At 42.7% G+C, this 12,810-nt stretch overlaps 1 protein-coding gene across 10 annotated transcripts in view; it reads left to right on the top strand.

The window, feature by feature from the left end:
* The window catches only part of MORC1 (MORC family CW-type zinc finger 1), a 99,978-nt gene extending 87,168 nt beyond the window's left edge, over positions 1-12,810 (top strand). For 7 of the 10 annotated variants that reach the window (XM_075908448.1, XM_075908392.1, XM_075908401.1 and 4 more), the window contains 5 exons: positions 829-972; positions 3,507-3,597; positions 4,656-4,706; positions 5,783-5,977; positions 12,204-12,810. In XM_075908448.1, coding sequence (XP_075764563.1) covers positions 829-972; positions 3,507-3,597; positions 4,656-4,706; positions 5,783-5,977; positions 12,204-12,374 — 652 coding nt within the window. In that variant the 3' untranslated portion in view covers positions 12,375-12,810. Of the gene's footprint in view, positions 1-828; positions 973-3,506; positions 3,598-4,655; positions 4,707-5,782; positions 5,978-12,203 lie in introns of those variants that run through there. The other 3 variants (XM_075908415.1, XM_075908436.1, XM_075908438.1) reach the window with 3 other exon arrangements.

Genomic DNA, 12,810 nt, shown 5'->3' with positions numbered 1-12,810 from the left:
GTGGTAGTGTAGACATACCCATAGAGAGGCAGCAGCATGGGGTGAGAGAAGGCAGCTGAGAGCTGGTACATGCCAGAAGCAGCTTTCAAGACAGCTCCTTGCATGTACCAGCTCCCACGGAGTCACCTTCCAACCCCTACACTGCTGTCTCTTTATCAGGGGGAGTCAGATGGGAGCTGGTGCTCATGGAGAGCTGGCTTGAAATGCCGCTCCCCCTGAGCACTGGCTTCCACCGGCTTCCCCCCTGCGTAGTGTTCTCAGGTCACTAAACATGTTTTATGTTCTTCAGGATTCCATGGTGTCGTTTTTATTTGTAGCCATGCTCCCCCTATGAACTCAATGATGAATAAGGGTGTAGCTACACTGCACTATTATTTTGAGATAACTAGCGTTATTTAGAAATAACAGTGAGAGCATCTACACAGCCATTCTGTAATTTCTAAATAACAGACAGCTTATTCAGAAATCTGTAAACCTCATTCTACGAGAATGCTATTTTGAAATGAGACGTGTAGTCCTTCCACTGCTGCTATTTTGAAATAGCCCCTCACCAGGGCCATTCTAAGTTATTCCTTCCCAGTGCCTCCTGGGGCTCTAAATCAAGATAGCACGTCTACATTAAGGAAGCCTGCCTTGGACTAATTTCGAGGCTTCCCTGCAGTGTATACGTGCTATTTTGAAATAAGCTATTTCAGAATAACTATTCCAAAATAGCTTATTTCAAAATAGCCACACAATCTAGATATACCCTAAGGGAAGAGAAATTGTCTCTTCAATTTCCTTTTGGTGTAATACTTAAATATGATCTTTGGTTTACTTGATATCCAGTGCATTGGGTAAAGATCCAGAAGGATGTGCCAAAGGAAAAGTCAAAGTTGTTATGCAAGAGATAGGCGTTGTAGCCCACACAGAAGAATCTTCTCAGTGTACATCTAGAAAGGAAACTATAAAAACATTAACATCTCTTTTAAGGTGAGCGTTAAGATAAATGCCTTAACTTTAATAGTTCTAATACTTTCACTGCATCTTACCAATTGCAACTGTTGATGTGACCTTCACTGAGTAGTGTCACAATTTAAGCTTCTGTTTCAGAGGTTCATAAGTGAATCTAACTAGAATTTAAATCTATGTAGACTGACCAAAATATTACAAAAACTGGATCAGATCGTCAAAAGCCTATGCAATGCACTTTAGTGTGGCCAGCTTAAATTGATACTTGTTCTCAGATGCTGTATGCAGATCAGGGTCTACATACTTAGACTTTTGCAAATGTTAGATTCAATCTATTCACTTCCTTGCACAATGTTGGTTGTATATTTAGAAAAATCCAGTTCAGTAAATGCTATGTAACATGCGCTAGCAAAGCTTTTAACAAGAACATGAATTTTTTGAGAATGAAATATGTTCCTCTTTTAACCAGTTGAGTTCTTGGGTTTTGTATTTTGAATAGCAGAAATTCTATTTTCCAGATGGAACTGTTAAGTATTTGGCTCTTTTCTTACCACAGTAGTTGGCTTAATATTTTTGTATCAAAAGTAATTATCTGTATAGCCATCTGAAATACTGTCCACATCCAATTTTGCAGCTAAGCTTTCAGTGGATAAAATGAAACTTGCAGAAAACCCATTTCCCTTCTTCATTTGTTGCATAGTAATTTACTGAGTGAAGTGGGATTTTACAAGAGCTTACACTGGAGCTTTCATGAATGCTGGACTTCTGACTTTGATTGCTCATATAATTCAGTTGCTGGAGCTAGTGGGAGTGAATTTAAAACATCAGGAACAAATACTGCATAGGAAGTGTTTAATTATTCAAGAATCAAATGCTTCATAACAAAGATTATTGGCTTGGCAAGCCATATAAATGTTGTAAATAACACTGTTATCGAACAACATAGTCACCCCATCCATGCTCCCTGTTTCAGCTATTTTTTTTATCCCCATGTCTGTAAAGGGCAACCACTATCCATTCAGCCAGTGGACTGAATTGATTTTGGAGCCAAACCACATCTCCCACAAAACTTATTGCTTAGTATGGGCAGTCACACTCTCCCAGGGGTTCAGAGCACTGTTAGGCCACATCCTTGAGCTGAATGAAATGGCTGGAAAGATTTTAGTCTGTGGTTGTCCAGAGATGCCCCCTTAGTGCAGTTCTTGTCCTCTCCCACTGATTCATTATCATTTTTCTTTCTACCTCAATCTGCCCCTCTGAAAAATAGGGATGACATTTTTTATAAATAATATCTTTGGGCATCCTTGGTTGAAAGACTATTTCTTGGTGTAAAGTACTATTCCAGCTCCTTGTTGGTATAGTATTGAAGGAGGAAGGATCGCTCAGTGGTTTGCACGTTGGCCTGCTAAACCCAGGTTTGTGCGTTCAGTTCTTAAGGGGGTCATTTAGGGATCTGGGGCAGATCTGTTAGAGATGGTACTTGGCCCTGCCATGAGGGCAGGGGACTGGACTCAACTCAATGACCTCTCAAGGTCCCTTCCAGTTGTATTAAAAAAAAGACCTGAACTGAAATTTCAAAAATTATATCCAGGCCTCAGGTCCATTTCCTTAACTTAGACACAATGGATCCCACAGAGTGTGGCTGCTGGATGAGTTCATGTTGTTTATTATTGTATTTAGCTAATTTAAAAACAGGTTTTTAATTTTTTCCAATTTGGTGGTTCTCATATTTTTTACCGAGTTCTGAGGCGCTATAGCATTTATACACACACGTTGGACCTCACTGGTCTGGCACCCTCGAGACCTGATTGGTCCCAGATGAGGGGATTTGCTCCCTTGTGGCGGTGCTGCTTCTGGGCTAGGGCTCCAGTCTGCCCCTGCTGCTGTCTCAGCCCCCTGGGACTCTCCTCACCCCCACTACTTCCGGGACTGGATATGCTACGGCCAGAGTTGCACAGCCAGGGCAGAGCTCCATAGTGCCAGAGTGAAGGGACAAGATGGAGCCCCCTGGGTCTGGGCCAGAGCTCACCGGCTGCTGCTGGGGCTGGAGTTCCCTGGCCACTGGAGACAGAATGGGGCCAGAGCTCCGTGGTTGCCTCTGAGGTTGGAGCTCGCTGGCTGGGGCCAGAGGTACACGGCTGTGGCCAGGCTAGAACTCCCCGGCCACTGGAGCCAGAACTCCCCGCCATGCCATCAGCCCTTCCCCTCCGCCCCCACCACACACACACACACTCTGGACTCCTGGCTGAGTCGACAATGCTCCTTACGGCACTCCTGCTGTGCTGCCAGACTTCCCTCTTCCTGGGCTCCGTTGACCGCTGCTGGATCAGGGAGTCCCAGTTAAGGGAGGTACAACCCGGGTGTATATATAGTGTCCTGACATATCTAAATCATTTCTTACAGTCCAGTCTGTCGCACCTGAGTAAGAGGGACACTTTTTACAACAAGTTACTGTTAGGTGTCTTGATTAGACGCATTCAGGCTGGATCCCTTGGACTCCACAGTACAAGACTTGAGGTTACTGACACACAACTTATTTTCTTGACATATTTTAGGGAAGTCCTGTTGTATTTTTTGCCAGACTGCAAACTGTCAAGAGAACAGCTTAATTGCATGTCTGCTGAGGATCTTGTATCTATGTTTAAGGTATGTGAACTTGCAATTTCAGGCTGTGTATGGGCAACTAGAAACAAGATGTCTCATGAGTCACACATAGAACCCTGAGGGGCTGCATGCAGCCCATGGACCAAAGAGTTGCCCATGACTCAATTACAACTGTAGCGAAGAAAAGAATGGCCAGCAAGAGGTTTCCTTTAAATCAAATTAGAAAGATTTCTTAGTACAGTAATTTCTCATTTAACACTATAGATGCGTTTCTGAAAACGTTCGTGCTAAGTGAAAACATGCTATGCGGGGTCAATTTTCCCATTAAAAATAATGGAAAAGGTGAAGGTTGTGTTTCAGGTGGTGGTGACAAAGTCAATTTTTTTGTTGGTGCTGGGTCGTCAACATCAGCATTAGATATCTAGCAACACAAGTCGCCATAGTTTGTTAAAACACAAAGATAAACACGTGACTGAGCGGAAGAACGCTGCGACCAGGTGTATTCATCAGCCCATGCGTATTGCCACTGTTTTCACCAACTTATACTGCCGCACAAAGTTGTCCACCACTTCATTATTTTTGTGTTATTTCGGGGATGGTCATGTTATTCGAAAAAAGTTCCCCCCAAAAAATTGTGCTATTGTGAAAATGTGTTAAGCGGGCATGTGTTAAATGAGTAATTACTGTACTAGAGGGTGGAAGGTTCTAGATCTAACTCCTCAGAGGTGTGTGACTCAACCCATCACCGTTTTCTGCAGCTTATAGAGTTTTTACATCCCAGCTTTAGCTTAGAATGAAATAGGTGAATAACTCATCTGTGGGAAAAGTTTCAGTGTGTCCTCCAGTGGGGACTAAAGATTTGCTTTGCCTCTTCAGAGTTCTTGCAACAACTCTCAGGAACCTGCATTTCTCTTCTCTCAGGTGCTCCTGGGTTGATTGATGTTTGACTCTGAATCTTGCCCTCCTTATTCCTCATTTCTGTCTTTGCATCTATTTAGCAACTCATTATTATACAAATGTTTCTTCACTACTACTAAGTTCAAGCATAGAAATTAATATCCTCATTATAAATATTAATTCTGCTTTATTTATGAATATAGCCAGAGGAGCCTTCAGAACCACCAAAGAACTCAACATTGTGCTGCGGCCAGGTAACACTATTTTATGTAATTGGTTTGTATTCTAAATTGATGTTGTATCAGGTAAGTAGAGTAGTTTTGTGTTGGTTTCCTAGGAAAAGGACATGCTATCATATATAGTCAGTGTAACTGTCTAACAAGAATTGTTATGGGGAAGCACAGTGATAAGGATTCATCCATGTTTTTTACAAACTAGAGCAGTCAAATGATTTAAGACCTATGATAAAGGGCTTGTTATGCAAGTAAGGGAATGCAGTTTCATATTTGTACTGAGTTACATGATCCTAATATGCCCATAGCCTGTTTTTATTGACAGTTGAGGATTGTTGATGTAATCTTTGTTCTGGTTACAGCTGTAAATGAACACTCACCATGAGATTTGTAAGGGATTAAACTAATTTCTTAATATCCTCCTCTCTCTCCAAGCCCTTTTTCTCTTTCCCGGGCTATCAATTCAAGTGTTGCTGCTAAGAGGATTTTAAAAAAGGGCTGTGGTGGGTGGATTGGTGAGGAAGGCTTGTAGGGTCGGGTTTGGGAGGGTTGGTTTTTTTTGTTTTGTTTAAGTTCTTAAAAAGCCATTTAGTGAGTCTGGAGGATATGCTGAGGATTCCCATCTCCCAACACAATACTAAAAGAGCTGAGTGGAACCTGCTTGATTCCACATATTGCGCACTCTATGTCTGTTTCGTATGCTAGATAGCTATGTTCTGAGAGATTAAACCTGCCAAAAGCATTCTGCAGCCAAATCATTTTTCTCCTATTTCTCTTGAAATTACTATTGGCAAATTGACTCTAATTTAAGAGATGCATCTGGGTGAACATTAAACTTCTTAATGCCTGACTAGTGACTTTAAATATTCTAATAAATTGAATTTGATTCCTTCCTGCACTATCACATGTCACTTAAAATTCCACTTTTACTGCCCATCCTGGTCCTCCTGTTTCAAATGTGCTGAATCAGCCATCGTGATAAATTAGCACTGACCAATTTCTCCCTTTGAAAAGCAATGTGTGTTTTAATACAATACATCTGAAATAATTTTTCTGCTTGTAAGTAAAATAAAATGTCTGTGCACTTCTATCCCCAGATCATGAAAGACTATTTTATTCAGTATGAGAGGAAAATACTGAGAAAAATTCAGTGCCTAACTCAGCATAGCTGTGAAGTAGCGTATGTTAGTGAACTGCAACAGAAACGCTGTGAGTTGCAAATAAAAGCTACTCAAGAAAAAATGAAGACTCTTCAGGAAAAGATGTCACAGTTAATAAAGCAGAGTCATCCAGTGCGTGGTATTTAATTCAGATATTTATTATTAATGAGCTATTGGCTTTTTTCATAAGGAAAAAAAGTACAACTTGTCCTGGGTTAGCTGTTTCAGACTAAAGTGCCTCAGTCAGAATAAGAATCTGTACATGAATTCCTTTACAGGTGGATTTACAAAACAATGATGCTGCACAGACTGGAAAGAATCCAGCTTCACTCAGATCCCAAGTTAGGCTGGCAATAGGGCAATTTCAAAAAACACCCTTTTACATGTAAACGAGCAGGTTTTGTTTGGGAATCATTAACATACTATCTGAAAAACTATGCTAAAATGGCTCACAGCAGAGCACAGACAAACTCCTACAATGGAAGAAGGTTAGCAGACTAATGACATAACTATTGCTACGATACGAAACAAATGGTTGTCTATCCCTTTTTTAATGACTCCTAACATTCTGTTTGCTTTTTTGACTGCCGCTGCACACTGAGTGGATGTTTTTAGAGAACTATCCACAGTGACTCCAAGATCTCTCTCTTGAGTAGTTGTAGCTAAATTAGTCCCCATCATATTTTATGTATAGTTTTTTCCAATGTGCATTACCTTACATTTATACACATTAAATTTCATTTGCCATTTTGTTGCCCAATCACTTAGTTTTGTGAGATCTTTTTGAAACTCTTCACAATCTCCTTTGGTCTGAACTATCTTGAGTAGTTTGGTATCATCTGCAAATTTTTCCACCTCTCTGTTTACCCTTTTCTCTAGATCATTTATAAATACAGGCAGTCCCCGGGTTACGTACAAGATAGGGACTGTAGGTTTGTTCTTAAGTTGAATCTGTATGTAAGTCGGAACTGGCGTCCAGATTCAGACACTGCTGAAACTGACTGCCAGTTCTGACTTACATACAGAATCAACTTAAGAACCCCAGGCGTCCCCAAGTCAGCTGCTGCTGAAACTGATCAGCAGCTGATTCCAGGAAGCCCGGGGCAGAGCAACTCTGCCTGGGGCTTCCTGTAGTCAGCGCTGGTCAGTTTCAGCAGAAGCTGACTTGGGGACGCCTGGGGCAGAGCAGCTGGGGTGCTACTGGACCAACCCAGCAGCACCCCATCTGCTCTGCCCCAGACGTCCTGATTCAGCCGCTGCTGAAACTGACCAGCAGCGGCTGAATCAGGACCTGGGGCAGAGCAGCTGGGGTGCTGCCGGGTTGGTCCAGTAGTGCCCACGGGCGCTGCAGGACCAATCGGCAGCGCCCCAGCTGCTCTGCCCCAGAGTCCAAAACAAAAGCCTGGTCTGCTGGGGGGGGAGCACACTAGCTGCGCCCCCCCCCCCCAGCAGACCAGGGACACGGGGAGCAGAGCCGCAGCGGCAGCGGGGTGCCGCGCCTCTGAGGCTTTGCTAAGGCAAAGCCTCAGAGGCGAGGGACCCCGCCACGGCTGCGGCTTCAGTCTGGGTGCCTGTGGTCTGCTGGGGACGGTCCCCAGCAGACCACAGGCACCCGGACTGAAGCCGCAGCCGCGAGGGGTCCCGCGCCTCTGAGGCTTTGCTAGAGCAAAGCCTCAGAGGCGCGGGGAACCGCCGCTGCTGCCGCTCCAGTCTGGGTGCCTGTGGTCTGCTGGGGACGGTCCTCAGCAGACCACAGGCACCCTGACTGAAGCCGCAGCCGCGGGGGGGTCCCGCGCCTCTGAGGCTTTGCCAGAGCAAAGCCTCAGAGGCGCGGGGAACCGCCGCTGCTGCCGCTCCAGTCTGGGTGCCTGTGGTCTGCTGGGGACGGTCCCCAGCAGACCACAGGCACCCGGACTGAAGCCGCAGCCGCGGGGGGGTCCCGCGCCTCTGAGGCTTTGCCAGAGCAAAGCCTCAGAGGCGCGGGGAACCGCCGCTGCTGCCGCTTCAGTCAAAGCGGCAGCAGCGGCGGTTCCCCGCGCCTCTGAGGCTTTGCTCTGGCAAAGCCTCAGAGGCGCGGGACCCCCCCGCGGCTGCGGCTTCAGTCCGGGTGCCTGTGGTCTGCTGGGGACCGTCCCCAGCAGACCACAGGCACCGGGTCTCAAGGGGCAGCAGCAGCGGTTCCCGCGCTTCTGAGGCTTTGCTCTGGCAAAGCCTCAGAAGCGCGGGAACCCGCCCAGTGCCCCTGGTCTGCTGGAGACGGTCTCCAGCAGACCAGGGGCACCGGAGCAGCTTACGAACGGGGCTTTCTCGCCCCGACTTCCGGGGCGAGAAAGCTCCGTTCGTAAGTGCGGATCCGACGTAAGTCGGATCCGCGTAAGTCAGGGTCTGCCTGTAAGTTGAATAGTATGGGTCCCAAGACAGACCCTTGCACCCTTGCAGGACCCCACTAGTTACCTCTCTCCACTCCGAAAACTTACCGTTTATTCCTACTCTTTGTTTCCTGTCTTTTAACCAGTTATCAATTCACAAAAGGACCTTCCCTCTTATCTGATGACAATTTACTTTACTTAAGAACCTTTAGGGAGGGACCTTGTCTAAGGCTTTCCGGAAATCTAAGTCTACTATATTTACTGGATCCCCCTTATCTACCTATTTGTTGACCACCTCAAAGAACTCTAGCAGATTAGTAAGGCGTGATTTCCCTTTACAGAAACCTTATTGACTTCACCCAATAAATTGTATTCATCCATGTGTCTGACAATTTTATTCTTTAGTATAGTTTCAGCTAATTTGCCCGGTACTGACATTAGACTTACCAGTCTGTAATTGCCAGGACCACCTATAGAGCCCTTTTTAAATATTGGCGTCAATATCTTCCAATCATTTGGTACAGAAGCTGATTTAAAGCATAGGTTACAAACCACAGTTAATAGTTCCGCAATTTCCCATTTGAGTTCTTTCAGAACTCTTGAGTGAATGTCATCTGGTCCTGGTGACTTGTTACTGTTAAGTTTATCAATTTGTTCCAAAACCTCCTCTAATGAGACCTCGATCTGGGACAATTCCTCAGATTTGTCACCTAAAAAGAATGGCTCAGGTTTGGGAATCTCCCCAATACCCTCAGCCATGAAGACTGAAGCAAAGAATTCATTCAGCTTCTCCGCTATGACTTTATCATCTTTGAGTGCTCCTTTTGCATCTTTCTCATCCATGGGCCCCACTGGTTGTTTAGCCAGATTCCTGCTTCTGATATACTTAAAAAACATTTTACTGTTACTTTTTGAGTTTTTGGCTAGCTGTTCTTCAAACTTCTTTTGGGGTTTTCTTATTATATTTTTACACTTAATTTGACAAAGTTTATGGTCCTTTCTATTTTCCTCACTAGGATTTGACTTCCACTTTTTATCTGTCACTGCTTCTTTTACTTGGTTGTTAAGCCATGGTGGCACTTTTTTGTCTCTCTCTCTGTGTTTTTTAATTTGGGGTATACATTTAAGTTGGGCCTCTATTAGGGTGACTGAAAAATTTCCATACAGCTTGCAGAGATTTTCCTTTTGTCACTGTACCTTTTAATTTCTGTTAACTAACTTCTTCATTTCTGTGTAGTTCCCCTTTCTGAAATTAAATGCCACGGTGTTGGGATGTTGAGGTATTTTTCCCACCACAGGGATGTTAAATTTTATTACATTATGGTCACTATTTCCAAGCAGTCCAGGTATATTTACCTCTTGAACCAGATCCTGCGCTCCACTTAGGACTAAATTAAGAATAGCCTCTTCCTATGTGGGTTCCAGAACCAGATGTTCCAAGAAGCAGTCATTTAAGGTATCAAGAAATTTTATTTCTGCATCCCGTCCTAAGGTGACATGTACCCAGTCCATATGGGAATAGTTGAAATCCCCCACTGTTATCGAGTTTTTTATTTTGATAGCCTCTCTCATCTCCCTTAGCATTTCATAATTACTATCAGTGTCCTGATCTGGTGGTCGATAATATATCCCTACTGCTATGTAAATGTAAAATATTGTAAAAATAATGTAAAATATTGAAGTGTGACAGATGATTTAAATGGCACTTCTGCTTAAACACTTTCTAATTAATATTACAGTGATGATGATGATTATTAACTCAGAACTCCTATCTTCTGTATTAGTATGTATCTAACTGTTGACCATATCCTCATAGGGTATAAATCTTAGCTCTAGTGAAATCAGTGGGAGCTTACATTTAACTTAAAAGGTACCAGAATTTGGCTCTAAATGCATCATGTGTTAATTGGGGGGGTAGTTTTTTTTTTTTTTGCACTGATGTGAATCGTGTCCACGAAGACAGAAATAGAAACTTGTTCATGTTCTGTAAACTAAGTTGGCTTCAAAGAATAAGTGGATTCAGGCAGATGAATTAAATGTGGGAACTAGTCAGACCTGGGAGCGCTAAAAGGCTATGTGAGGAAATAAACATAAGGTACAAATAAGAAATCTAAACACTAACGTTTGCAAGACGCTCCTGGTGTCTGGAAATAAACTGGATTTGTTCTGGGCTGTCTCCAGGATCCTCCTTGAGACGTGGTCATCTTCAGTAGTAGCTGAGGTCTTTCTAGTCCAAAATGCTTCTGCTCTTTAAGAGAAACCAGAAATGGTATAGGATATAGAAAAAGCAGACAACCATACAGGAGTTGTTGACAGAACTCAGGAAGCACTGCCAGTCAGTCAAGGCAAACATGGCATTTCTCTTGAGGTAGGTGAGCTGGTCACTTTCCTGGCCAAGGTTAAGATTGTCTCTTGGTCCCTGAGTAAAGGAGCCAGCAAAACATTCTGGATAGTGCAGAGTCCCATACATTCACAGCCTCCCGTTCCCTTTTACTGCAGAAGCTAATGGTGATTAAGTATTTAAAACATTTGAATTTTGATATGAAATAGACCAGGTTGCGTGGTCCCTTGGGTGCTCTGCCACAGAAGTAACTCCTGTTTCTCATGCTTTTCATCGTATAAAGATTTAACCAATCTTTCCAGGCTTACAGCCTTCTAGTTCTGAAGCCCTTCATTACATTTACCTGGGTGTTACATAATGTCACAAAATCTTTTGAAATCTTACAAAGGCTCTTAATTGTATTATGCATTGTGTCAATTGTCTCTGTCACAGGAGTCTAGCTAGGGTTACGTCCAAGGAAGTAACATCCTCAGTGTTGGGTAGAGTTGCCATCTGGTGTGCCCCTCTGAGGTTCTGTGAGAGCTGACTTTTTTCCAGGGTCAGTGAAAACCAGCTACAGCTCAGTCATCTGGGAAAACCACTAACCAGATAGCAGTGTTTAGCTTAGTACACCTTTATGGAGGAGGGCTTTTTGCTGGTGGTATGGAGCTTATTGGAAATACAGCATGCCTTTTGTGGTGCTCCAGAGCACTCTCCTTCTTTTTCTTTATCTATTTCAAGCAAAAATGTTTCAGCCTCCCTAATACAATCACTCTCTCTCCTGAAGTTAAAGAACATCAAAATATTATTAAAGACAGCAAAAATCTGTGCCTAAGTGTTATTTACAACAGGTCTGGAAAACGTGTAGGGTCCTGGAGCAGTGAGTTGCTTTGTCATCTGAAAAAAAAATTGGCTAATGGGTACTATAGACAACATTATTTCAGTCCTGGCACCCTCTGAAACTGAAGACACTCAGCACCTTGTAAGATAAGATAGTAAATGAGCAACTGGTTCTCATAAATCATGTGTGTAATTTTTGGTTTAGGAGTTTAGTGAGACTGTCATTAATTATATTCTGAGCTAATGCTGAAGTGTTGCTATTGAATAGGTTTTCAATGGATAGGATGCATAGACTCCTTTAACTCTGGTCTTAAGCCTCTTAGTGCAAGTGTTCTTATGGTATAACACATTGTTGTAAAAATATCCTATCTGCCCTTCACTACCTTTCACATCCCCCTCTCCACACCATCCAAACCCTTTTGCTAACTCCCATCTTCAGTGGCCATTCTGTCTCTTCACTGGTCCTATCTTTTTTCAAGCTTCTCATTTTCTTCTGTAGGGTTCTGTAAAATCACACCCCCATCCTTTGTGTCTCTGCTTTCATGTTCTTTCTGCTACATGCTTTCTCTTGCTCGGATTACTTTTCTTCCAGATCCTTCCTTACCTGCCCCTATAAGTACTCTCTTTTCACTTTCTGTCACTAATTGCCATGCACACTCTGTCTCCTGGACTGTGGTTTTGGGTTGGTTTGTTTGTTTTCTGTTTGCTTTATCTGTTTTAGATTGTGTGTTCTCAGAACTGAGGAGAGACAGCTATATTAGTATCTTTGTAAAAATTATTTGTAAATGATTTCAAAATGTTTATATATCCCTACATGTTTGTTTTTTAGGGTGACCACTTAGATGACTTAAAACAAACCGATGGCTATCTTGAAGAGCTCCATAAGCAAGATGTGTGTCAATCTAGCATTGTAAGGTTACCCGTTGTAAATACAAACACAGCAGAGTTAGGAAAGCCTGCCAGGCCATGTGAAGAAATTTTGGATGTTTTCAAGAAATGAAATGGCTTGGTCTCATAGCTCATCCATTTCTACTATCACAAAGTTTAGGACCACATTGAAAAATTAATGTTAGCATAAATATGAATGTAAACTGTTAGAACAGAAAATTATCCTGGTTGGATTTTAATGCAATTTTGCTTGTGCTTTTGAAAAATTGAACCAGTCAGCTTCTCCTTTGAATCTTTGAGCATTATACTCTTGAGAAGTTGTTTTAATTTACCTTTAAGCTCTAATGTTCGTTTATTTGATGTTTTAACTGCATAGATACACACAGACCTGTGTATCTTACATTAGCACTTGGTTATAATAGATATTATTGAAGATTTATGTTTAGTCAATGAAGATAAAAGATTTGAAACGTTATTTTAGACTGTCTTTTCTAGATGTTTCCTATTATTGTATATTACAAATACAGTTTTTCTAGAACGTTTGCAAA

The sequence above is a fragment of the Pelodiscus sinensis genome, chromosome 1 (genome assembly GCF_049634645.1).
Source record: "Pelodiscus sinensis isolate JC-2024 chromosome 1, ASM4963464v1, whole genome shotgun sequence".
Lineage (NCBI taxonomy): Eukaryota > Metazoa > Chordata > Testudines > Trionychidae > Pelodiscus > Pelodiscus sinensis.
This window is presented reverse-complemented; position numbering and strand designations above follow the sequence as displayed.